Raw genomic sequence first — 25,839 nt, forward strand, 5'->3', positions numbered from 1 at the left:
CATGTGCTTTCAGAGATGGCACACATTTATTTATTTTCTTTTCTGTTAACAGTATTCTTTTAGCTAGTATGTACCATTTCAGTAACTGGTTACAATAAATATACAAAAAAGATTTTTATACAATTACAGTCAAAGATGGAGAAGGTCAGGGTTCTCAGGTTTATTCTGTAATAACTGCTTTCTCAATCTCAAATGTGTAAATAAACATTTAATTTTAATTTTTTATCAAACAAAATTTAAAAGAACTATTTAATCCTATTCCTTAACTTTCTCAAAGGAAATACCTGATAGATCTTGTGATTTTCCAGAAACTCTTGCACGTTTTGCACGATGACCAAAAAAGTTTTCTGTAGTTGAAGTTGAAGCACCCTTGAAAAACAAAATGAAAACTAGTTAAGCAAATATTTTTACCCATAATCATTACTTCTAAAAAATGATGACAGTCCCGTCTGTTTCCTAACAATTCTTTCATTATACACAGAAAAACAGACATTTAACCTACCTCCATACTGCTCTTGGTAGGACACGCTGTTCTTTTTGGCAAAAGAGTTTTCCTACGAAGTTGGTATGGACTATTTTGTGCACCAGGACCGGATTCTTCTGCAACCATATCTGCAGGTACATCATCATCTGTTATAAACAAAAATAATATGAAAATGACACCCATTTTTTAAGAAAAAGCCCTATGGATTCAGTAAATTTACAAAAAAACTTTGTAATATATATTTTTTTGGGGGGGAGATAGTTCTTATACAAAATTCTAGTCATCTGGATAACCATTTGAGAAGTCTTGGATTTCTATTTCATTTCTTACTTCAAAATAAATTTCACAATGCTTACCTACAATAAAAATAAATAAATTAAATCATGAAAAGAAAAGAAAACTATTTTTTATAATGTGAAAGTGGCAAAGTTCTTTAAAGGTATGACACAGAACTTGGAAGGCATTTTTAAAAACGGTGAGGAGGATGTTCACTTGCTGAGTGAGTACGAGTAAGTACTGCATGGTTAGAGTACAAGCAGGGTGAGAAGTGTGTCAATGGAGACAGACAGTTCAGTATAGATTATGAATACCAAGTAGGACAGTGTAGATTCAGTATAGATACCAAGTGGGATAAAAAGGGCATCCATGCAGAGGGTGGTCTGGCATACAGTGTTGGTGCTCAAGAGGGGTAAGAAGAAGGAGGTCTGTATGTGGGAAGGGTGACAGAAAAGGCTATCGCACAGGAGAGGGAAAAGGTGGAACTGGAAGCTTGGTAACATCAAGGAACTGATCAAATAATTAAGTAGAATGGAAGCCAGGGTTCTGAGAAGAGTTAAAATATAAATGGAAAGAGTGTATCTTACACTGTTGGACTGGAATTTTCAATGTGAACTCATTGTTTTTAAAAGATAGATACAGAAATAGGTAAGCACGTACAAATGTATGTATAAATGTTTGGAAATGTGTAGATTATACACGTGTGTAACAAAGCCTGGAAGCAGTGCTACTCCAATAGCAATAAGCATGACCAGTATTTGGATATTTGCTTCTGAATACTTTCTTACTTCTTTATAAAAGGGATAAGAGCTCCTTGGAGAAATGGCTGATTCTAGGTTGAGGGAAATGCAAGGTGAACCTGAAATAGCTTGTGGCAGAAATAAGAAACTGCTGAACGATGAGGACATGTCAAAAGAACACTGAATGGACTTCCCTGGTGGTCCAGTGGTTGCGAAGCCACTTTTCAGTGCAAGGGACACAGATTCCCCTGGTCACAGAACCAAGATCCCACATGCCTTGGGGGGTAACTAAGCCCATGTACTGAAACTAGAAAGGCCTGCATGCCGCAACAAGAAAAAGCCCGCATGACAGCCAAAAAAGAAAAAAACAAATACTGAGATCAGCCCAAATGATCACCCACTAGCTAGCAAAATTATGCTGAAGTATCAAAACTCATGATAGTACAGGGATTATAACCTACTGAATGGACGACCTGTAAATTCATTCTACTATAAATAAAGGAATAAACGGAATTTGATAGGAATGAGATGTTTAAAGTACCCCCCCCCCCAAATACTGATTAAGTAGAAAGGGAAAAATCATAACTCTATAGTAGAAATGCCAATCAAACACTGTCTTAATCAAGTGACCAAAGTAAACATCATTCATAAGACATACTGAAGCTGTGTGTCACCTGAGAGTATGAAAGAACACAGCATCACTTCTATGATATTCCTGACAAAGATACGTAACCTAAATCTATTGGGAATATCAGAATTATGAGGAATCATTAGGGAAAATCCGAATTTGTTCTAATTGGTTTTTAATAACCTTCAAATTATCAAAGTTGAAAGTCAAGGAAAAGCCTAAGGAACTGTTCCAGATGGAAGGACATTGAAAAGATATGTAAACTCATTGCAACCTGTGGTTCTGAACTAGATCCTTTTGTTTAAAGGTTTGTTTTTAGGACAAGAGTGAAATACTTCATTCAATTAGTGAAACCTGAATGGAGATCTAAAAACAGTAATGCATCAGTACTAACTTTCTGATTTTAATAGGTATAGCATGATTATCTAGGTGAATATCCTTGTTGTTAGGAAATACACACTAAAGTATTAGGAGGTGACAGGACAAAGCTGGAAACTTATTCTTGAAGGGTTCAGGGTGGGGGAGGGGAACTTCTTTGTACTGTTCTAAACTCTTTCCTAAGTTTAGATTGTTTAAAAATGAACTAATAAATTTGAGTAATATGTTTACATTTAAAAATTCTGCTTAGGAAATGAAAACCATAGAGATAGTTAAAAGAAATAACACAATTAGGAAAAATAACCCACTCCAGTATTCTTGCCTTAATAATTCCAGGGATAGGAAAGCCTGATGGGCTAGTTTATGGGATAGCAAAGAGTTGGACATGACTGAGACACTAACACACACATTTGTTAACATGTGTCACAAAAGGGCAATTGAAAAAGCAAGAGAGTTCCAGAAAACATCTATTTCTGCTTTATTGACTATGCCAAGGCCTTGGACTGTGTGGATCACAATAAACTGTGGAAAATTCTGAAAGAGATGGGAATACCAGACCACCTGATCTGCCTCTTGAGAAATTTGTATGCAGGTCAGGAAGCAACAGTTAGAACTGGACATGGACCAACAGACTGGTTCCAAATAGGAAAAGGAGTTCGTCAAGGCTGTATATTGTCACCCTGCTTATTTAACTTATATGCAAAGTACATCATGAGAAACGCTGGACTGGAAGAAACACAAGCTGGAATCAAGATTGCCAGGAGAAATATCAATAACCTCAGATATGCAGATGACACCACCCTTATGGCAGAAAGGGAAGAGGAACTCAAAAGCCTCTTGATGAAAGTCAAAGTGGAGAGTGAAAAAGTTGGCTTAAAGCTCAACATTCAGAAAATGAAGATCATGGCATCCGGTCCCACCACTTCATGGGAAATAGATGGGGAAACAGTGGAAACAGTGTCAGACTTGATTTTTCTGGGCTCCAAAATCACTGCAGATGGTGACTGCAGCCATGAAATTGAAAGACGCTTACTCCTTGGAAGGAAAGTTATGACCAACCTAGATAGCATATTCAAAAGCAGAGACATTACTTTGTCAACAAAGGTTCGTCTAGTCAAGGCCGTGGTTTTTCCTATGGTCATGTACGGATGTGAGAGTTGGACTGTGAAGAAGGCTGAGCGCCAAAGAATTGATGCTTTTGAACTGTGGTGTTGGAGAAGACTCTTGAGAGTCCCTTGGACTGCAAGGAGATCCAACCAGTCCATTCTGAAGGAGATCAGCCCTGGGATTTCTTTGGAAGGAATGATGCTAAAGCTGAAACTCCAGTACTTTGGCCACCTCATGCGAAAAGTTGACTCATTGGAAAAGACTGATGCTGGGAGGGATTGGGGGCAGGAGGAGAAGGGGACGACAGAGGATGAGATGGCTGGATGGCATCACTGCCTCAATGGACGTGTCTCAGTGAACTCCGGGAGTTGGTGATGGACAGGGAGGCCTGGCATGCTGCGATTCATGGGGTCGCAAAGAGTCGGACACGACTGAGCGACTGATTTGATCTGATCTGAGTACTACAAATCAGCATGGAAAAGACTAACAATTCAACAGAAAATTGGACCAAGGATACAGCCAATTCAGAATTTAGGAAATACAAATGAAACACTAATAGAAACTACAATGAGATTTTTTTTTATGTAGCAGATTATCAAAAGTTTGATTGTATACTAGTACTATATATCAAAAGATAACGTGAGACAAAAAAATTCTTAATTGCTTTGAGGACAGCAATTTGGCAGTAGCTATTATTACTTAACAATTCCATTCTGGGAATTGATTCTGCACACATGGGCAAAGTAGTTAAGAATCAAGATATTCATTGCAATACTTTTTATAATACTGCTGGGTAACACAGTACTTTTTATAATACTGCTGGGTAACAATCAAAATGTTCATCAAGAGTAAAACCCAAAATATACAGAACAATGTGTTTAGTATATGTTTGTGTTTTAAGGCAATACATATACATTGGGGCTTCCCAGGTGATGCAGTGGTCAAGAATCTGCCTGCCAATGCAAGAGACACGGTTCAATCCCTGGGTTGGGAGGATCTCCTGGAGGAGGAAATGGCAACTCGCTCCAGTATTCTTGCCTGGAAAATTCTACAGACGGAGGAGCCTGATGGGCTATAGTCCATAGGGTCAGAAAGAGTTGGACACGACTCAGCAACAGAGCATGCACACATACATATGCTTATATATACATATATTTATTACAATATAAACTCCCTGATGGAAGAGAACCAACTTGAAGGTGCTCCCACTGGCCGAAGATGGGACAATTTGAGCATCAGTAAGAATAACTGAAATGAACTGAAAGAAACATATTTAAATCTTGTGAATTTATGACACACAAAAAGGGCAAAACCACAATCTTGTAATTAGCCTCCAAATAAAATAAATAAATAAACTTAAAAAAGGGGGGAGTGGGGTTGCTTTGAAAGATGCCAGTGAAAAGCAACTCCTTATTTTAAAAACTGGTATACAACAGGAAGTAACACTAGCTCTTCCTCTTTTATATAAACTGAACCACCAGGTAACCAGCTGTTAGGTGAAGGGAAGCTTCTTTACAGAAACATTCCAGCAATAAATGAAGAAATAATCATATCAGAAAAATAAAATCTGGAATCTCTAAAGAGTTAATAGAATTAACCACTGAGTATCAATAGTTCTAATATCACAAAAAGAAATATTACCAGACATTTATATATCTCCTGATGAAAGAACACACCACCATCATCTACAATATCTGCCCAAACCATCAAATCTCAACTTGAACAAACCTCTCAGAAACTCTACAAGATCAAACTATACCAGTTTTTTCAACAAATAAACTCCATGGGGGTAAAAATGAGGGAAAATAAGCAAAACTAAAGCATACTGTTTAAGAAAGTATATTCCAGTACTAAAATTATCAAGAAAAGAAGCTAGAAAATGATTATTACAAAAATGCTTTCTATGGGGAAGGAAAGAGGTTATGGTCAGAACGGGGCACATAAAAGGCTTCTGTAGTGGCTGGTAAAGTTCTACTTCTTGATCTATTGGTATTACAATACCAACCTTAACAATAATTCAATATACTATGCAGTTGCTTAATGTGAACTTCTCTATCTGGCTGTATTTTACAATCAAAAAGATATTTTTAAAAGGTGGGAAGGCTGTGCAGTGTATTTAAAAAGCGAGGTTTTTTCTTCCCACCTGCAGACCTTGGGCAGATAATCAACTTTTAAAATTAATTAATTTCTTGGCTCCACCCACACAGCATGTGGGATCTTAGTTCCCTGACTAGGGATCAAACCCACAGCCCCTGCAGGGGAAGCTCAAGACCTATAAACATTTTTAAACCTAAATATTCTCACTACTAAGGATGGTAACAGTATCTTTTAATTCATAGGGCTGTGGAAAAGTATTTAAATAACATATGCAAAACATTCAGTAATATGCCTAGCTTACATTAAGTGTTCAATAAATGTTTTAGCTATTATTTTATTTAAATATTATTCTATTAAACACCTTCAAATAAAATTTGGAAAACCTAATAAGGTTTCCATGTACTTACAACTGTAGTCAGAAAATACAGCCAGTGTAACATGCCTGGGTATTTGTGAAGTCATTCCATTGTAGTTAATTTCCATGTTTCAAGTGTGGTTGAAAGGAACATCTACATTCTATTTTTTTTGAGACTAAGGGTTAAACACACCTAAAACACCAAGCTTGTTGACTGCAGTGGCCATATATTCTATGTCCTTACTTTGCTGGGGAGGAGGTGGTGCAGCAGAGGTGTGATCTATCCACCTGCTTCTGAGGAAATGTGCTAAGATTCCCCACTATCTACAGACAGTCCATTTTTAGTATGTAAAATTTTGCTTTGTACACTTTGAGATAATATTATTTAGACATAAAGCTTCAAGATTATTATTTCTTCCTGGTGAATTATTCCTTCCCACCATTATGCAATGGCTCTCTTTATCCTTAATAGCACTTTTGCCTTTAAAATCTGTTCTTGCCTGATAGTACTTTACTAGGAGCTTTCTGTTTTATTCTATATCAGTCTAGCATTTTGCCAATCCCGATTTTCAGCTTTTTACTTTTGCATCATTACATTTAGATTTAGTTCTTAACCACTTATTGCTATGTACGTCTTTTCCTTTTCAGCCAAGCAAGAATATGTTTAATATTCTATATAACCCAACTAAAGCCAAATTCCAAAATTATATTTTTAATTTCTGAACATTGATTTTAATTTTCTTTTTCAAGACTTACTGCTTGTTTTTCATATTGGCTGTTACTTCATACTTCACTTTCTTGTTTTAATCCTTTTAATTATTTCCATACACATTTATTTCTTGTTTAGACTGTTCCATCACTGAGCACTTAAATGCCACCCACCCGCTTGCCAAAGACCCCCAGCAACACTGCAGTTAGGGAAATCCTTTCCAATTCCAGGTGCTTCCCAGGTGGCTCAGTGGTAAAGAATCCACCCGCCAATGCAGGAGACAATGGTTTCTATCTGTGGGTCAGAAGATTCCTTGGGAGTAGGAAACGGAAACCCACTTCAGTATTCTTGCCTGGATATCTCCATGGACAGTGGAGATGGAAGGGCTACAGTCCATGAGGTCGCAGAGTGTCAGACACCACTGAACACACACACACAATTCAGGTTCAAGGCTGCATGCCTGTCTATCAGACCTAGTTCTATTTTAAACAGGCCCAAACTCCATTCTCTATATGTGAACTAAAATTTCACCCCAGACCTACGTGTGTGTTCAGCTGCTCAGTCATGTCCGACTCCATGGACTGTAGCCTGCCAGGCCCCTCTGTTCATGGCAAGAACAATGGAGTGGGTTGTCATTTCCTCCTTCAGGGGATCTTCCCATCCCAGGAATCAAACCTATGTCTCCTGCAGCTCCTGCACTGGCAGGTGGAGCCACTGAGCCTCCTGAGAAGCCCTTTATACCCAGGACCAAAAGGCCCCTGTACTATTTTATATAGCAGCACTAGTTCCCACTTAAGGTTTTTTGTTTGTTTTTCCACTGAAGGTTTTGATTTGATTTCTCTCATACCTGGCACCTGGGAATTTCCTTCTTTCCTTCCTCAGAGTTTAGCTACGCATTTAGAGTTTTGTTAGTGTTCCGTGTTACATTTCCACTATGTTTGCAGTGTATGCACATGCAGGGGATCCCTCTATCATCTTGGTTTATGATGCAGCTAGTAGTCAGGTTCTACAACACTCACAAAGACATGCTCACACTTCTCATCCTATACTACCATCTCTCTAAATCCCACTCCTGTTTAAAATCTTCTCAGTTCAGTTCAGTTGCTCAGTCATGTCCAACTCTTTGAGACCCCATGGAATGTAGCAAACCAGGCTTCCCTGTCTATCACCAACTTCCAGAGCTTACTCAAACTCATGTCCATCAAGTCTATAGATCTTATTATTACAGATACCCACCCAGACACCAGCCTGGAATCATCTTTCCTTCTCACCATTAACACAGCAAATATTAAGGACTGATAGTAAGGAGAACAGGAAAGATACACCCATTTGAATGCAGAGTTCCAAAAAAATAGCAAGGAGAGATAAGAAAACCTTCTTCAGTGATCAGTGCAAAGAAATACAGGAAAACAACAGAATGGGAAAGACTAGAGATCTGTTCAAGAAAATTAAAGATACCAAAGAAACATTTCATGCAAAGATGGACACAACAAAGGACAGAAATGGTATGGACCTAACAGAAGCAGAAAATATTATTAAGAAGAAGTGGCAAGAATACACAGAAAAACTATACAAAAAAAGATCTTCATGACCCAGATAACCATGATGGTGTAATCGCTCACCTACAGCCAGACATCCTGGAAAGCAAAGTCAAGTAGGCCTTAGGAAGCATCACTACAAACAAAGCTAGTGGAAGTGATGGAATTCCAGTTGAGCTATTTCAAATCCTAAAAGATGACCCTGTGAAAGTGCTGCACTCAATATGCCAGCCAATCTGGAAAACTCAGCAGTGGCCACAGGACTGGAAAAGGTCAATTTTCATTCCAATTCCAAAGAAAGGCAATGCCAAAGAATGTTCAAACTACTGCACAATTGCACTCATCTCACACGCTAGTAAAGTAATGCTCAAAATTCTCCAAGTCAGGCTTCAACAGTATACGAACTGTGAACTTCCAGATGTTCAAGCTGAATTTAGAAAAGGCAGAGGACCAAAGGCAGAGATCATATTGCCAACATCTGTTGGATCAAAAGCAAGAGCGTTCCAGAAAAACACCTATTTCTGCTTTATTGACTACACCAAAGCCTTTGACTGTGTGGATCACAAGAAGCTGGAAAATTCTTAAACAGATGGGAATACCAGACCACCTGGCCTGCCTCCTGAGAAATCTGTATGCAGGTCAAGAAGCATCAGTTAGAACTGGACATGGAACAATAGACTGGTTCCAAACAGATAAAGGAGTACGTCAAGGCTGTATACTGTCACCCTGCTTATTTAATTTATATGCAGAGTACATCATGAGAAATGCTGGACTGGATGAAGCACAAGTTGGAACCAAGACTGTTGGGAGAAATATCAATAACCTCAGATATGCAGACCACCACATATGACAGACACTTAATGACACCACACTTACAGCAGAAAGCAAAGAACTAATGAGCCTCTTGATGAAAGTCAAAGAGGAGAGTGAAAAAGTTGGCCTAAAACTCAACATTCAGAAAACTAAGATCATGGCATCTGGTCCCATCACTTCATGGCAAATAGATGGGGAAACAGTGGGAACAATGACAGACTTTATTTTTGGGGGCTCCAAAATCACTGCAGGTGGTGATTGCAGCCATGAAATTAAAAGACGCTTGCTCCTTGGAAGAAAAGCTATGATCAACCTAAGGCAGTGTATTACAAAGCAGAGACAAAGCCAACAAAGGTCCATCTAGTCAAAACTATGGTTTTTCCAGGAGCCATGTATGGATGTGAGAGTTGGACTATGAAGAAACCTGAGTGCTGAAGAATTGATGGTTTTGAACTGTGGTATTGGAGAAGACTCTTGAGAGTCCCCTGGACAGCAAGGAGATCCAACTAGTCCATCCAAAAGGAAATCAGTCCTGAATATCCTTTGGAAGGACTGATGCTGAAGCTGAAACTCCAATACTTGGGTCACGTGATGTGAAGAACTGACTCATTGGAAAAGACCCTGATGCTGGGAAAGATTGAAGGTGGGAGAAGAAGAGGACAACAGAGGATGAGATGGTTGGATGGCATCACCGACTCGATGGACATAATTTTGAGTAAGCTCCAGGAGTTGGTGATGGACAGGGAAGCCTGGTGTGCTGCAGTCCATGGGGTCTCAAAGAGTTGGACATGACTAAGCGACTGAACTGAACTGAAGTAAGGAATGCAGAAGTAATTAACAGGGAAGAGACAGTGCTGGTTAATTCCAGTGCAGTTTGAGGTTCACACCAAATAAACATCAAAGCTACATGATTTGAAATCTCATAATGCCATAATAACCTCAACTTCCTATTCAAAACACCATCCTGTTCTAAAGCACTCAAAGCTCAGCTCTAAAATAATCGTATTAAACTTTTACTTGTGCTGAGATCAAGAATCTGTGCTATTTTCTATACTGCTCTCCAAGTAAATTACCACTGTTTAATAATATAAATAAGAAACAAAAGGAGAAAACTTAAAAGACACAAAACCCAAAACATACACACATGAAATAATCTTTAGTGATTAGTGTTCTCTTCATCTTTTGAACTCCTGTAGTACTGTATATCAGAGAAGGCAATGGCACCCCACTCCAGTGTTCTTGCCTGGAGAATCCCAGGGACGGGGGAGCCTGGTGGGCTGCCTTCTATGGCGTCGCACAGAGTCGGACACGACTGAAGTGACTTAGCAGCAGTAGCAGCAGCAGCACTGTATATACACCATATACTCTACCGTATCACAGCTGCCTTATTTGTTATTTGCTTTCTTGGTATACTTAGTTTCTTAACAAAATTTAAGCTCTGAGGACATGGCTATTTTATATATAATATTATATAATAAATGTATTATAAATTATCACATTAAATTATTTAACGATAATAAATTATAGTTATAAATTATATTATAAATGCATTATAATATTATAAACATATATATATTTTATATTTTCCTCCACATTCAGCTTAGTGCCCAATAACTACTCAAGAAATGCTGATTCTCATCCATTGAGAACTCAATTCAATTTATTCAAGAGTTTTTCCAAGAACCCACTACCAGTGGTGTACTAAGATGACCTTACATACTACTTGACAGAAAATAAAAACCCAGATAAGAATTGCTTCTCTTCTTCCTACCTCCAACTCTGTGAACTAATTACAAGCATATACATTTATTTTTTGTTCCCTCCTGAAATTACAATAGATATGGCACATATGAAGCAAACAATAAATTATACAGTGACTAAAGTGATCCATGTTAGCTGCTAAACTGTCCAATTCAAGAACTAAGAAATCATCAAGGACTAGTTATGATATTGTTCTAACAACAAAATCCAAAAACAAGACTTCAAAATAATATTTTGTTAAATTTTTTTAACTTTATAGCTTTCACTTTTATATCTAATATTGGAATACCAATATTCAGATGTCAAATTATAATCTAGGACTAATAAAAAATAACTCAATATCAAAATGTTTAATTTCAACCATAACTTACAGAAAATGTAATTTTCAGTTAGAAAAAAATGTTCTTGACCAGAAGATACCCAATAGAAACACCAGCTCTTTTTTCATACTAAAGGTTTATATTTTTAATACTCACAGTATGCCTCAAATTCAGATAAGCCATACTTCAAGTGCTCAATAGCTACAACGTGGCTAGTAGTTATCCTAATTGGATAGTATTCACACATACATACACCCTTTTATTAAATTCTTACCAGTCCTCTTACACACATACATGTAATATAAAAATTTATAATTTTTAGATTTTTACTACAAATTATATACAAATATACTAGAGTCTTCACTATTAATAGGATCCATAGGGATAAAGGCTTCTGTAGAGTAAGTATGATTCTTTAAATTAAAAAAATCTTTTGAAATCTTTGCTATTAAATAGGACTGAAAAAAAAAATAGCATTGAAAATTTATACTGATTCACTTCCACAAAAGAAGAGACTTAAGTCTATACACCTTAAGCAAAAGATCTTAATTTTTACATACCTTTTAACTATCTCAAAAATGTACAGAAAATTACACTATTGACTGGCTCTAGGTTAAAGTCTATACACCTTAGGTTTAAAGATTAACCTAAAGTTAAAAGGTAGTTTATGTGGAATTTAATTTCCAAAAGTTTTTTCCTTTTTTCCTCCACAAATATTATCTAAGTTCCATGTTACTTACCCATAGCCACAGATCATATATTGGAAACTTGTGCTAGTAACTCTGTGTTTAGAAACAGCTCCCAGTCTCACAGTATAAAGAACCACACTTGACAACTGTTTCTAACACAGTTGGGAACTACCACAGCTTTTTTCCAACTACTAAAAAAAAATACACGAAAAAACTAAAATCAAGACAGAAATTTATCTTAAGTGCATTTTAACTTAAATATTTTACTTTAAAAATTTACTTAACTATTTTAAGGGAGAGAGTCCAGAAGCAAAGTTACAAAAAACTGCTTTTTAAAAGTTTGACTTGCAATAATCAGATATTTTTAGTTGTATCTTATATATAGTTACAAACTCTAAAAAATCTAGTATTAAGAATACTGTTCAATGCTTTCATTAATACATTCAGGTATTATTTATGCACATACATGCATATAATTCTGCTGAATTTTCACAATATGAACTACAGGGATTATCTAAGACTGGTCAAAGAAAATATGTTTGACCATATCTTTGATACTATAAAGAACTACTGAAAATTTGAACAAGCCTTCATTTCATCAGGCTTTCCTGGTGGCTCAGACGGTAAAGTGTCTGACTGCACTGCGGGAGACCCGGGTTCAATCCCTGGGTCGGGAATATCCCCTGGAGGAAGAAATGGCAACCCACTCCAATACTCTTGCCTGGAGAATTCTATGGACAGAGGAGCCTGGTGGGCTACAGTCCATGGGGTCGCAAAGAGTCGGACACAACTGAGCGACTTCACTTCACTTCACTTCACTTCATTTCATCAGAAGAAATTTAAACCACTTTATTGTATGCCATCTTACATAAAGTGTGTTCAACAAGTATTTGGAGAATGAATGAATGAATGTGCCATGCACTGTGTGAGGTACTGGTAAAACAGAGCAACCAAACAGAATCTTGTACTTGCCCTCCAACGGCTTAGAAGAGACATAAATAACCAAACAGGCAACAATAGTACAGTATGTCACATGCTATAACAGGAATAAGCAGAAGGCACTATGAGAATATGGAGAAGGAAATGGCAACCTACTCCAGTATTCTTGCCTAGAATCCCATGGACAGAGTCTGACCCTTGTGGGCTACAGTCTGGGGTCACAAAGAGTCAGACATGGCTTAAAGAGTCTGAGCACAAACATACTATGGGAACACACAAGAGCATCTAATTCAATCTTAGATGATGTTAAGAGCATGTTGTTGGGATATTAGTTGAAGGTTTCTTGAAGAAAGTCTAAGGTGAGACAGTAACTACTGGGAGTTAGTTAATCAGAAAGAAGTGTGTGTGAAGACTGAAGGTGCTCACCTCCAGCCATCTCAAGGAACTGCAAGTTGCTCCATATTGCGGTATCCATATTAGGTGCCAGATTATGAAGGGTGCCATAAACACTTTATTTAGATTTTATCTGGAAGGCCAAGGATAGCTACTAAAAAGGTTTTAAACAGAACAGTGAGATGTTCTGATTTGTGTTTTAGGGAAATTACCTGAATGTATAGACACTTGGAAATGGATAGCACTAGTGGTAAGTGGCCAATTAGGAAGCTACAACGGAGTAAATACAATGGAGAGATGAACATAGCTTGAACTATGGCAATAAATATGAAAGAACTGAATACATTTGGGATATAGTCACAAAATCATAAACTTTGGTGACTGAATGGATATAGGTGGGACGAAGAAGTTGGCACCATGAATCATACTGATTTGGGCAATCCAATGGATGGTGGTGCTATGTACTAATAAGGAAGAAACCTTTGTAGGTGAGACACAGATCAAGGTGAGAGATGACTTCAGGTTTGGGTTTTGAAGTACTCGTAAGACAATCAAGTGGAGACTCTCAACAAAGCTAAATATATTGATTTCAGGCTCCAGTGAGTGATTTGGGTTGGAGATAAAGAATCAGGGAATTCTGTCACTCTGAAAATACACTACAGTAGGAGTACAGAGTCAAAAGTGTAGATTAGCTGTCATTATTTATGGTACAATTCTAATTTTCATGGCAGATATGTCATCCAACTCTTTGAGCATTAGCCATATAAGTGGACAGTTATCTATGTCAAAATTATCGTTCAGTTCAGTTCAGTTGCTCAGTCGTGTCCGACTCTTTGAGACCCCATGGACTGCAGCACGCCAGGCTTCCCTGTCCATCACCAACTCCTGGAGCTTACTCAAACTCATGTCCACTGAGTCGGTAATTCCATCCAACCATCTCATCCTCTGTTGTCCCCTTCTCCTCCTGCCTTCAATCTTTCCAGCATCAGGGTCTTTTCAAATTAGTCAGTTCTTTGCATCAGGTGGCCAAAGTATTGGAGTTTCAGCTTCACCATCAGTCCTTCCAAAGAATAGTCAGGACTGATTTCCTTTAAATGGACTGGTTGGATCTCCTTGCTGTCCAGGGGACTCTCCAGAGTCTTCTACAACACCACGGTTCAAAAGCATCAATTCTTCGGCACTCAGCAAATCCATACATGACCACTGGAAAAACCAAAGCTTTGAGATGGACCTTTGCTGGCAAAGTAATGTCCTGCTTTTTAATATGCTGTCTAGGTTGGTCATAACTTTTCATTACTGTATATATAAAAAAAAAAAATCTGTGGGCCCCAGAATTGACAAGAATTCGTAACTCTAGCTTGATAAAAAAATAAAAGAAAGTCAACTGAAAACTAATTCAAGGATTAATATCCTTTGGGAATAGCTTAGCTTTCTTTTCATTCTTTTCTGTTACAAATCACATTTTGTTCTCCTAAGGCATTTTCTCCCTTTGCTTGCAGGGAAAGTAGTAGTATAGAACAGCCTCACCCACAATTGGAACATTTGAAATTCCTTCTATTCTCATATTTTACCTCCAGTTTTGCATTTTCAGTATTTCCTAAAGTGACAAAATTCACAAAACACAATCATTCTTTTCTATTTTATCAAACAAGAAAAACTATTTTTAACATTCATAAATTTTAAGTATTTTTAAAATTCAAGGAAAACTGTAGCATTACATCCAAAGTAGGAGCTGATATGTCTGGAGTATCAAGTGCATCATTAATTCAAGATCAGAATGATCATGGTTCCAAATCAGTAAGACAAACCTAATTCTAGGCTAACCTAGGATTCATCAGATCAGATCAGATCAGTTGCTCAGTCGTGTCCGACTCTTTGCGACCCCATGAATCGCAGCACGCCAGGCCTCCCTTCCATCACCAACTCCTGGAGTTCACTGAGACTCATGTCCATCGGGTCAGTGATGCCATCCAGCCATCTCATCCTCTGTCATCCCGTTCTCCTCCTGCCCCCAATCCCTCCCAGCATCAGAGTCTTTTCCAATGAGTCAACTCTTCGCATGAGGTGGCCAAAGTACTGGAGTTTCAGCTTTAGCATCATTCCTTCCAAAGAAATCCCAGGGCTGATCTCCTTCAGAATGGACTGGTTGGATCTCCTTGCAGTCCAAGGGACTCTCAAGAGTCTTCTCCAACACCACAGTTCAAAAGCATCAATTCTTTGGCGCTCAGCCTTCTTCACAGTCCAACTCTCACATCCATACATGACCACAGGAAAAACCACAGCCTTGACTAGACAAACCTTTGTTGGCAAAGTAATGTCTCTGCTTTTGAATATGCTATCTAGGTTGGTCATAACTTTCCTTCCAAGGAGTAATCATCTTTTAATTTCATGGCTGCAAGTCACCATCTGCAGTGATTTTGGAGCCCAGAAAAATCAAGTCTGACACTGTTTCCACTGTTTCCCCATCTATTTCCCATGAAGTGGTGGGACCGGATGCCATGATCTTCGTTTTCTGAATGTTGAGCTTTAAGCCAACTTTTTCACTCTCCTCTTTCACTTTCATCAAGAGGCTTTTGAGTTCCTCTTCACTTTCTGCCATAAGGGTGGTGTCATCTGCATATCTGAGGTTATTGATATTTCTCCTGGCAATCTTGATTCCAGCTTGTGTTTCTTCCAGTCCAGCGTTTCTCATGATGTACTCTGCATATAGGTTAAATAAACAGGGTGACAATATACAGCCTTGACGAACTCCTTTTCCTATTTGGAACCAGTCTGTTGGTCCATGTCCAGTTCTAACTGTTGCTTCCTGACCTGCATACAAATTTCTCAAGAGGCAGATCAGGTGGTCTGGTATTCCCATCTCTTTCAGAATTTTCCACAGTTTATTGTGATCCACACAGTCAAAGGCTTTGGCATAGTCAGTAAAGCAGAAATAGATGAGTATAAGTCACTAATTAAAAACTGCTAATTTTCATCTACTTGCCAGTCACGGTGAATATAAAAATCTGCCATTAAGGGAACTGATATAGTAGGAAGGCTACACATGTAAACAAATAACTGAAGCACTACAGTAAGAGCCATACTAAAAGTATACATGAGGTATTAGAAAAGTATAAATAGGACACACCATACACACCCAGCTTAAAAGGAAACAATTTATCCTGTCCCTAGCTTTACTTTTACAGGAAATGTGACAATTTTAGAAATGCCTTTTATTAGTTTTATAGAAGAGGACTAGTGTGAAGACCAGGAAGAGTGAAGTATGAAGATCAAAATGAGAATAAGGCTATTAAATTCTTGTCTGTTGTTGTTCAGTCGTGTCCAACTCTGCAACTCCATGGACTACAGCATGCCAGGCTCCCCTGTTCTTCAACTATCTCCCAGAATTTGTTCAGATTCATGTCCATTGAGTTGGTGATGCCACCCAATTGTCTCATTCTCTGTTGCCCCCTTCTCCTTTTGTCTTTAATCTTTCCCAGCATCAAGTCCTTTTTCCAGTGAGTTGGCTCTTTGCATCAGGTGGCCAAAGTATTGGAGCTTCAGCATCAGTACTTCTAATGATGACTCAGGGTTGATTCCCTTTAGGATTGACTGGTTTGATCTTTTTGCTGTCCAAAGGGACTCTCAAGTGTTTTCTCCAGCACCACAATTCCAAGGCATCAATTCTTTGGCACTCAGGTTTCGTTATGGTCCAACTCTCACATCTGTACATGACTACTGGAAAAACCATAGCCTTGACTATATGGACCTTGTCGGCAAAGGTATGGCTCTGCTTTTTAATATGCTAAGTTTGTCACAGCTTTCCTTCCAAGGGGCAAATGTTTTTTAATTTCATGGCTGCAGTCACTGTCTGTAGTGATTTTAGAGCCCAAGAAAACAAAATCTGTCACTGTTTCCACCCCCACCCATTGCCATGATGTGATGGGACCAAGATGCCATAATTACAGTTTTTTGAATGTTGAATTTAAGCCAGCTTTTTCACTCTCCTCTTTCACCTTCATCAAGAGGCTCTTTAGTTCCTCTTCACTTTCTGCCATTAGAGTAATCCCCTTCATGGATCACAACCTTGTCATTCATTGAGAAGGAGCTTGTGTAACTCAATGAAGCTATGAGCCATGATGTACAGGGCCACCCAAGACGGACGGGTCATAGACAAGAGTTCAGAAAAAACACGGTACATTGGAAGAGAGAATGGCAAACCACTCCAGTATTCTTGCTGCGAGAACCCCATAAACAGTATGAAAAGGAAAAAAGATATGACACCAGAAGATTATATTCTTATAAGCACTAAATGCTTAATCTTTGCTGTAAATTCACACAGCAAACTAAATTGAAAGAAAGAAAATGGATGAGAGACTGGGCATTATCAGTTCTCTTTCAGTTCTATAGTTAGACCACAATCCTGAGACTGCATGATTTTAAGCAAATGTTTTACAGATCAAAGATCAGCTAATAGGAAAGGTATCACTAGTGGGCATCTGAGGCCCAATAAGGGTTCTGTGAAGTATTTGAGGTTTGAAGGCCAATAAGTAGTAGCAAAATAATTTTTAGCTTAGTGGACTCCAAGTACAATGTTCTTTATTTTCACAAAAAGTAATGTGGATTTCTCAAAAAAGGTTATCATATAATCTATACAGATGATAATGATAATAATGATGATAGTAAATGGAATAATAATAGTACTACTACAAACTGGTATATCTAGCACTGAAAACTTCCATGTGCAGACACTATTTCAATTGTTTTATATATGAATTAACTCACTGAATCCTTTATCAACTCCATGAAGAACATATTCCTATTTTACAAATGAGAAAACTAGGCACACAGTGGTTAAACATCTTGACCAAGGCCACAAAGTATTAAGTAGCAGAGGCAGAACGTGAACTCAGTCTAGCTCCAGAGCCCAATGCTATTAACCACTGTGCTATCTAAATACAAGTTATCACTAGGAGTATATTACAATATAAGAGTACCATGAAATGGAACATATATACTCCTGGAAATGTAAAGAATTAAAAAATAATAATAGTTTTTCATGTCTTACTTTATTCAAAGAATCAAGTTAACACTTTATAAAATCACAACATATACATCAGACCTCTTTATTTTCATAATCAGCAACTCAGATCTTTCTGTATTATGTCAATAACATTTTGATATTTCACATATTTGATGATATAGTACAATATTTAAGGAACAGGCTCTGGAAAGTTTGTCTAGCTTCTTTGTTAGAATACTGCCTTAGTAGCTGTGCAATCTTGGACAAGTTCCTTAACCTGCCTGATTTTCAGTGCATCTATAAAATGGAGATGATAATGGTGACTACCTTGTGGAGATTAATTCTCAACACAGTCCTTGGGAGAGAGAAAATTTCAACATTAGTTATTATCGTAATTGAAATGAGATGCTAAAAGCTAGCAAGGTGTGCTCAAAATGCATTTCAAATTCTAGCTAAAGGCCTTTATTATATTATCTGATTCAATGTTCAAAAAACCCTCTGAAATGTAGAAATAATTCTTATCACAAAATAATTCTCATAATAAGTGTTTAGAATAGTTCATGAACAGCAGAAAATACAAGGTGAAATCCACAAACACCAAGGACTGACCACTGACAAAAATGAATAATGCCATTTCATTTTAGGAGGGTTTATTATTCTAATGATCCTGTCATAAATTTAAAATATGTGTAACATTCATTTTTTTCCCAATTATAAAAATGTTTACAATTGCCAAGATATGGAAGCAACTTAAGTGTCAATCAACATATAAATGGATACAGAAGATATGGTAGGGACTTCTCTGGTGGTCTGATGGTTAAGAATCCACCTGCCAATGCAGAGGACATGGTTTGATCCCTGGTCCAGAAAGATCCCACATGCTATGGAGCAACTAAGCTTGCAAACTGCAACTACTGAGCCCCATAAACCTAGTGCTCCTGCTCTGCAATGAGAAGGTTGCACACCACAGCTAAGAGCAGCCCCCACTTGCTGCATCAAGAGAAAGCCCGTGCACAGCAACAAAGACCCGGCGCATTCATCAATCAATCAATCAATCTTAAAAAAGCAAAGAGAATATATGGTACACACACACAGAATGAACTTTTGCCCTGTAACAACATGGATGGACTTGGAGGATATTATGCTAAGTGAAATGAGTCAGAAAGAAAAATACTATGTGATATCACATGTGTGGAAGCTAAAGATTAAACTACTGAATATAATAAGAAAAACAGGGATATAGAGAATAAACTAGTAGTTACTAGTGGAGAGGCAAGTAAGGCTAGGGGTTTAAGAGGTACAAATTACTATGTACAAAATAAGCTACAAGAATACACAGTACAACACAGGGAATATAGCCAATATTTTATAATAACTATAAATGGAATATAACCTTTAAAAATTGTGCAACACTATGTTGTATACCTGAAACTTATATACCATTGTATATCAACTATATCTTAATTTTAAAAAAGTTCACTTAGAAAATGTGAATACAGAAAAACACAAAAGAAAAAGTTACAAAATTTCTTTCTGAAACATGCTTTCTAGTGCCTACAGAATAAAAATGTTCCATAATTTATGTAATCAGCCCCTTGTTAAATTTATTTAACCAGTTTCCTTTTTCTCTTGGTCATATTTGTAAACTGCTTCAGTCATGACAAAAATTTACCTTTTCATGAAAAATATTATTTTTGACATAGTTTTGTCATTTAGAGTCAAATAAGATGACTTATCAAACTAGGAAGTAATAATAGTTATCAGTTAAATAATTAGGCTGGATGAAGCACAAGCTGGAATCAAGACTGCCGGGAGAAATATCAATAACCTCAGATACACCAATTGACACACCCCTTATGGCAGAAAGTGAAGAGGAACTGAAGAGCCTCTTGATCAAAGTGAAAGAAGAGAGTGAAAAAGCTGGCTTAAAACTCAACATTTAGAAAACTAAGATCATGGCATCTGGGCCCATCATTTCATGGGAAATAGATGGGCAAACAATGGAAACAGTGAGAGGCTTTATTTTCTTGGGCTCCAAAATTACTGCAGATGGTGACTGCAGCCATGAAATTAAAAGATGCTTTGCTCCTTGGAAGAAAAGCTATCCAGAGGGATGGAATGGGGAGGGAGGAGGGAGGGGGGTTTGGGATGGGGAACACATGTATACCTGTGGCGGATTCATTTTGATATTTGGCAAAACTAATACAGTTATGTAAAGTTTAAAAATAAAATAAAATTAAAAAAAAAAAAAAAGAAAAGAAAAGCTATGATCAACCTAGACAGCATATTAAAAAGCAGAGACATTACTTTGCCAACAAAGTTCCATCTAGTCAAAGCTATAGTTTTTCCAGGAGTCATGTATGGATGAGAGTTGGACAATAAAAAAAGCTGAGCACCGAAGAAGTGATGCTTTTGAACTGTGATGTTGGTGAAGATTCTTTACAGAGTCCCTTGGACTGCAAGGAGCTCAAAACAGTTCATCCTAAAGGAAATCAGTCCTGAATATTCATTGGAAGGACTGATGCTGAAGCTGAAACTCCAATACTTTGGCCACCTGATGTGAAGAACTGACTCATTTGAAAAGACCCTGATGTTGGAAAGATTGAAGGCAGGAGGAGAAGGGGACAACAGAGGATGAGATGGTTGGATGGAATTACCGACTCAATGGACATGAGTTTGAGTAAGCTCCAGGAGTTGGTGATGGACAGGGAAGCCTGGCGTGCTGCAGTCCATGGGGTTTCAAAGAGTCGAACACGACTGAGCGACTGAACTGAACTCATTACGAAGCAGGCCTGTAATCAAGAAACATTATCTCACTGCATCATTATTACCACCCTATAAGGTTGATAGTATTATTCTCATTTTAGAAATGTAGAAACTGAGTTTTAGAGAGTAACTTTCTAGAAGTCAAACAGCCAGTAAGTGCATGGCTGGGATTTGATTCAGCCACCCAGTCTTATCTTCTGTTCCATGCTGCCTTCCAAAAACAAAATCAACAATACAACCAATATTAGCCGAACAACAAGAAGCTGCAGCTAACGCTTTATCAATATGCCAGGCACTGTGATCATTATTTTACATACAGTATTCTCTATATTCATGTAAAGGAGGCCTATTAATTATTAGTCCAACTTGCCGACTGTTCTCAGAATGACCCTGAGATGTTCCAGTTGACCCTGAACATATGGGATTAGGGGCACTGATCTTCCTTGCATTTGAAAACCCACCTATAACTTACAGTTGGCTCTCCACATTGGCAGTTCCTGACCCATAGATTCAACCAACTAGATTGTGTAGAACTGCAGCATTTACTATCGGGAAAAAAAAAACCAACCCATGGATAAGTGGACACATGCAGTTCAAACCTGTTTAAGGGTCAAAAGTATGTTTATATCTTCGCGCCTTTATTCACTGTGGTCTTGCTTATAATATCATCTCTTTTCTCTCTACTTACATAAGGTTATAGTACAAGGTTCTGTCAAGTCTCACATTCTATATAAAGCTTTCCCATCATGGATGGATTGCTTTCTGATTGCAACTCATAAAAAGTCAAATCACGTATACAGTACTAGTTGTATGAGTTCAGACAAGCCAATTTACCTTTCTCTTTACCTCAATTTTCTGCCTGCAAATGAAAGGGATGGACTAGACCAGCTCGAATCTTGTGGTGGTGGTGTTAAAGCACCTTGCTGAGCTCTACCCCCAGTGTTTCAGAATCAGACAAAGGGGAGAGGGAGCGAGAATTTAAATTGCTAACAAATTCCGAGGGCTGCTGCTGCTGCTGGGCAAGGGATGACACTGAGAATTACTGGGACCAAACAAAACCTGTTGAATTCCAAGGTAAAGAGTTTGGTCTTTTTTTCTGTTAAGAAATCATGGAAAGTTTTCAATTAGTGTTGTAGCATTTATTACACCTTTTGTTAAGAGGTGGTTTAGGCAGCAATAGGGCACAATAAAAAGGCTCCGTCAATGCCAACAAATCAGAAAGCCCTGGATTAGAGAGGTGGTAGTTAGAACAGAAAGGAACAAAAAAGCCTCAGAACATATGGCTCAGTCACTCTTCTCTACTAATGTTTTTGCCATTATCCACTGGAAAGTTACATGTATACATACTACTATTAGCTATAAAACACAACACAAAATCAGGAATCACTTTCTGATATAGCAAAATGACTATAATGTAATTGTTAGGAATCTAACATTGCTTTATAATAATAAGAATTCAAGTTACAGTATAACATTATATTCTAAGAATATATTACTATTTCAATTCCAAACTTTAACAAAAACAGAGGGGAAAATGACAGTATAGGTTGATTAATTTTATCTCTAAACTCCTTAGTATTAATAGTAAGGAAATAAAAAGATACAAATCCTTATAATAAAGAGAACCGATAAATCCATCAATACACGAGATTTCAATGGGTTTCTTGAAGACAAAAATATAAAGGAATATTGAGTAGTGAAGCAAAGTAGAGGAAGCTGCCCAGTAAAGCACGTTAGAGGCTACAACAGAAGAGGGAGCTGTCAACTTCTTTCAAAATCTCAGAGAAGTTTTGAATTCTTAAAATGCAAGTACAAAACAAAGGCCAACAGTGATAGGTAGATCTGAAAACAATGGCATTCACTGCAGATCAATAAAAGGAAGTCTTATCAAAATACCAAATAAGGATGAAGGCAGAATAAAGAAATTTTCAGACATACAGACTTACAAATTTTCTCCTATAATAGAAAATTACTTGAGGACATATTTCAACAAAAGTAGTGAGTAAACCCCAAAGGGTAAGACTTAAGATGCAGTAGTTAATGAAATCATCACAGAAAAGCAACAATGGGAAGATATTCTAAGGTAAAAGGGGTGAAGGAGGCCCAAAGAAACTTGGTATAAATTGAACCAGGGCTCCAAAGAGCTGCAGGTAAGAAATTTCCTGGAAATTAATAGGTTAGATAGTAGGGAGCTTAGAAAAACTTGAGGACATGATAAAGCCAACAGGTGAAATACAAAAAAGAATCCATCAAAAGTTAGGAATGATTTCTTTTGAGCAGAATAAAAATATATCAGGTAGTATAAAAAGAAAACAGAATCTATCATGTACTTGGCTAAACAGAGAAGATATTCCTATAAGAAGATGAACACTATTGTTATTTTTCAACTTCTAGAATCAACCTACATACACATCAATAATGCTCTATTAACAATGTGGTGAATGTTAACAACCTTGATAATGAAAATGGAGAGCCATCAACATTCTCATCTTACAAGAGTCTACGGACTCATAGTGAGGAAAATAAAATTAAGCTTTAGCCATGAGTGCTCAGTCAAGTTTGACTCTCTGTGACCCCATGGACTGTAGCCCACCAGGTTCCTCTGTCCATGGGATTTTACAGGCAAGAATACTAGAGCAGGTTTCCATTTCCTTCTCCAAGGGATCTTCTGCACCCAGAGATGGAACCTGCATCTCTTGCATCTCCTGAATTGGCAGGCACAGAGTCTACCACTGTGCCACCTGGGAAGCTCCAAAATTAAATCTTAAGTATGTTGTTTAAAGTTATACTGGGATGAGGTGGGTAGAGGGAATGCTGTAAGTAAACTACCATAGCAGAAATCAACAGGCAATGTTTAATTTGATAAAGATGAAGTAGGATAAGCTTTAGGCAGCCAAAATAAACCTCATGCTATTTATGCACAGAAATTTATCCACTTGACTCAAAGTTCACTGCTTAGGATACATCTATCTTTATTCAGCACACAATTCTCTTAATTATATTTCCTAGTCTTCATACCTAATTTGCAGGTAGAATTGTTACCTGAAGATTACAAAATCAGTACACAAATCATCCCAGTCAACAAAGAACATGCCATTTGTTTGGAGAGAAAAGACAAAAGTGGCAATTAATGAGCAAAACAGTGTATGTATATCTCGACATACCAGAGTACAACCATATCACATGAGACAATTAGAGAATATAAATATAAAATAAGATGTTATTTCTGGGGAATTCCCTGGTGGTCCAGTAGTTAGGACTCCGATCTTCCACTACAGGGTGCCGGGTTTAATCCCTGGTTGGGGAACTAAGATCCTGCAAGCTGCACAGCACAGCAAAGTGGGGCAGGGCGGGGATAAGATGTTATCTCTGCAGGCAAATAATTTACCTAAAGGAAAAGCAATAAAAATAGAAATAAATGTAGTTCAGAATCATGGGGGAAGATTTAATAGCGTAAACAGAGGTTAGGCTTGAGAATAAGATATGGGCAAGCAATGAAACAAAAAACACAGTATTCAGAAAGGAAAAGGGATACTAAAAACACAAACAACGCTAAAGTAAATAGTCTAGTGAAACTGTATTACTCAGGAGCTTTCATGGGAAGACATGGAACTGAGAGAAGGAAATCTTCAGGAAGTCAGAGGCATTGAATGAAAATGCAAGTGGCAGAGTTAAGAGTATGGAAATGTGTTTAAGACAAGCCTACTTCTTAACACCAAAATTACAAGATAACTTTGGCAACTGGAAATATAGTAACTGTAAGGCAGCTCCAGCAGATAAAAAAAAAACAAACAAACCCTCCTTTATTTTTGTGCTGTATTTGGGTGAAAGAAAAAACAAATTCAAATTACAAGTTTTACTGAAGTATCAATAGATGAAATATCACACTAAAGAACAGCAGATGGCGCCAAAATATTATTTTTTCCACAATTTCCTTCCTTCAGTTAGTCACATAAATGATTAACTGAAATAAAAAACTCTTCATACTAGAACTGAAGAGTTAAAAAGAAATTTACAAATTATCCAAGTTTTCATGTGGTATACTCACATACTGATTATTAGTAACGATGTCCTAGAGAAAAACACAAGGTTGGATCAAATACAAAAACCTGAATCAACTGTAAATACTTTCACCTTTATGAAAAATTAAACTAAACTTCTTACAAATGAGTTTCTAGTCCAGAAAAAGTACTGATACCTACAAAACTGAAAGGATTCACATAGTAACATTTTCATAATAAACTCTTAATTGTAGTAACCGAACTGACCAGCAATATGGGTAATTTAAAGCTACCCTTCACAGAAATGGATCTCTTTTCTAAGATGTTTAAGATGGAGCACTACCACAATAAAATACACTCACTGATCTCAAGATTACCTGGAGTTCAAAATATTGAAATGTAAAAATACAAAATAAGCAGGGGATTTGGGAAACAACTGGGTGGATACCAATGCTTTACTTTTATGATGCATGAATTACATTTAAGATTAAACTAACTAGTTTGCACTGACTAGCATGGGGAGAGAGGGAGGAAATATCTGCTGGATGAGTTACACAGAAAAAAATGGTACATTTTCACAAATTCATAAATGGATGAGACTTTACCCTTGCATACAAACAGCTAAAGCTTTACTGCATCCTTCTTATCTGGAGCTACTTTTTCAGGATATCCAAAGATTTTACAAATCCTTCAAACACCAAAATTAAAAAAAATTTTTTAATCATTTCGATTGAAAATATTTCTAAAGTATATTACCTTATTTTGCTTTTAAAAGAGTATCTTAAAATAATGTAACACTTTCTTGGTTTTTATAAGATAACCATTAGGATCATGAAGTAACTC

The 25,839-nt window shown here is 37.3% G+C and overlaps 1 protein-coding gene across 2 annotated transcripts in view; it reads right to left on the reverse strand.

Annotated features, from left to right (window-relative positions):
• FBXO11 (F-box protein 11) overlaps positions 1–25,839 on the reverse strand; it is a 111,171-nt gene that overhangs the window by 28,720 nt on the left and 56,612 nt on the right. For both annotated transcript variants that reach the window (XM_025260989.3, XM_025260987.3), the window contains exons 2-3: positions 503–630; positions 285–369 (exon numbers count right to left, since the gene is read on the reverse strand). In XM_025260989.3, the coding sequence (XP_025116774.1) occupies positions 285–369; positions 503–630 (213 nt within the window). The remainder of the gene's footprint in view (positions 1–284; positions 370–502; positions 631–25,839) is intronic.

This window comes from Bubalus bubalis, chromosome 12 (assembly GCF_019923935.1).
Source record: "Bubalus bubalis isolate 160015118507 breed Murrah chromosome 12, NDDB_SH_1, whole genome shotgun sequence".
NCBI classification, from domain to species: Eukaryota; Metazoa; Chordata; class Mammalia; order Artiodactyla; family Bovidae; genus Bubalus; species Bubalus bubalis.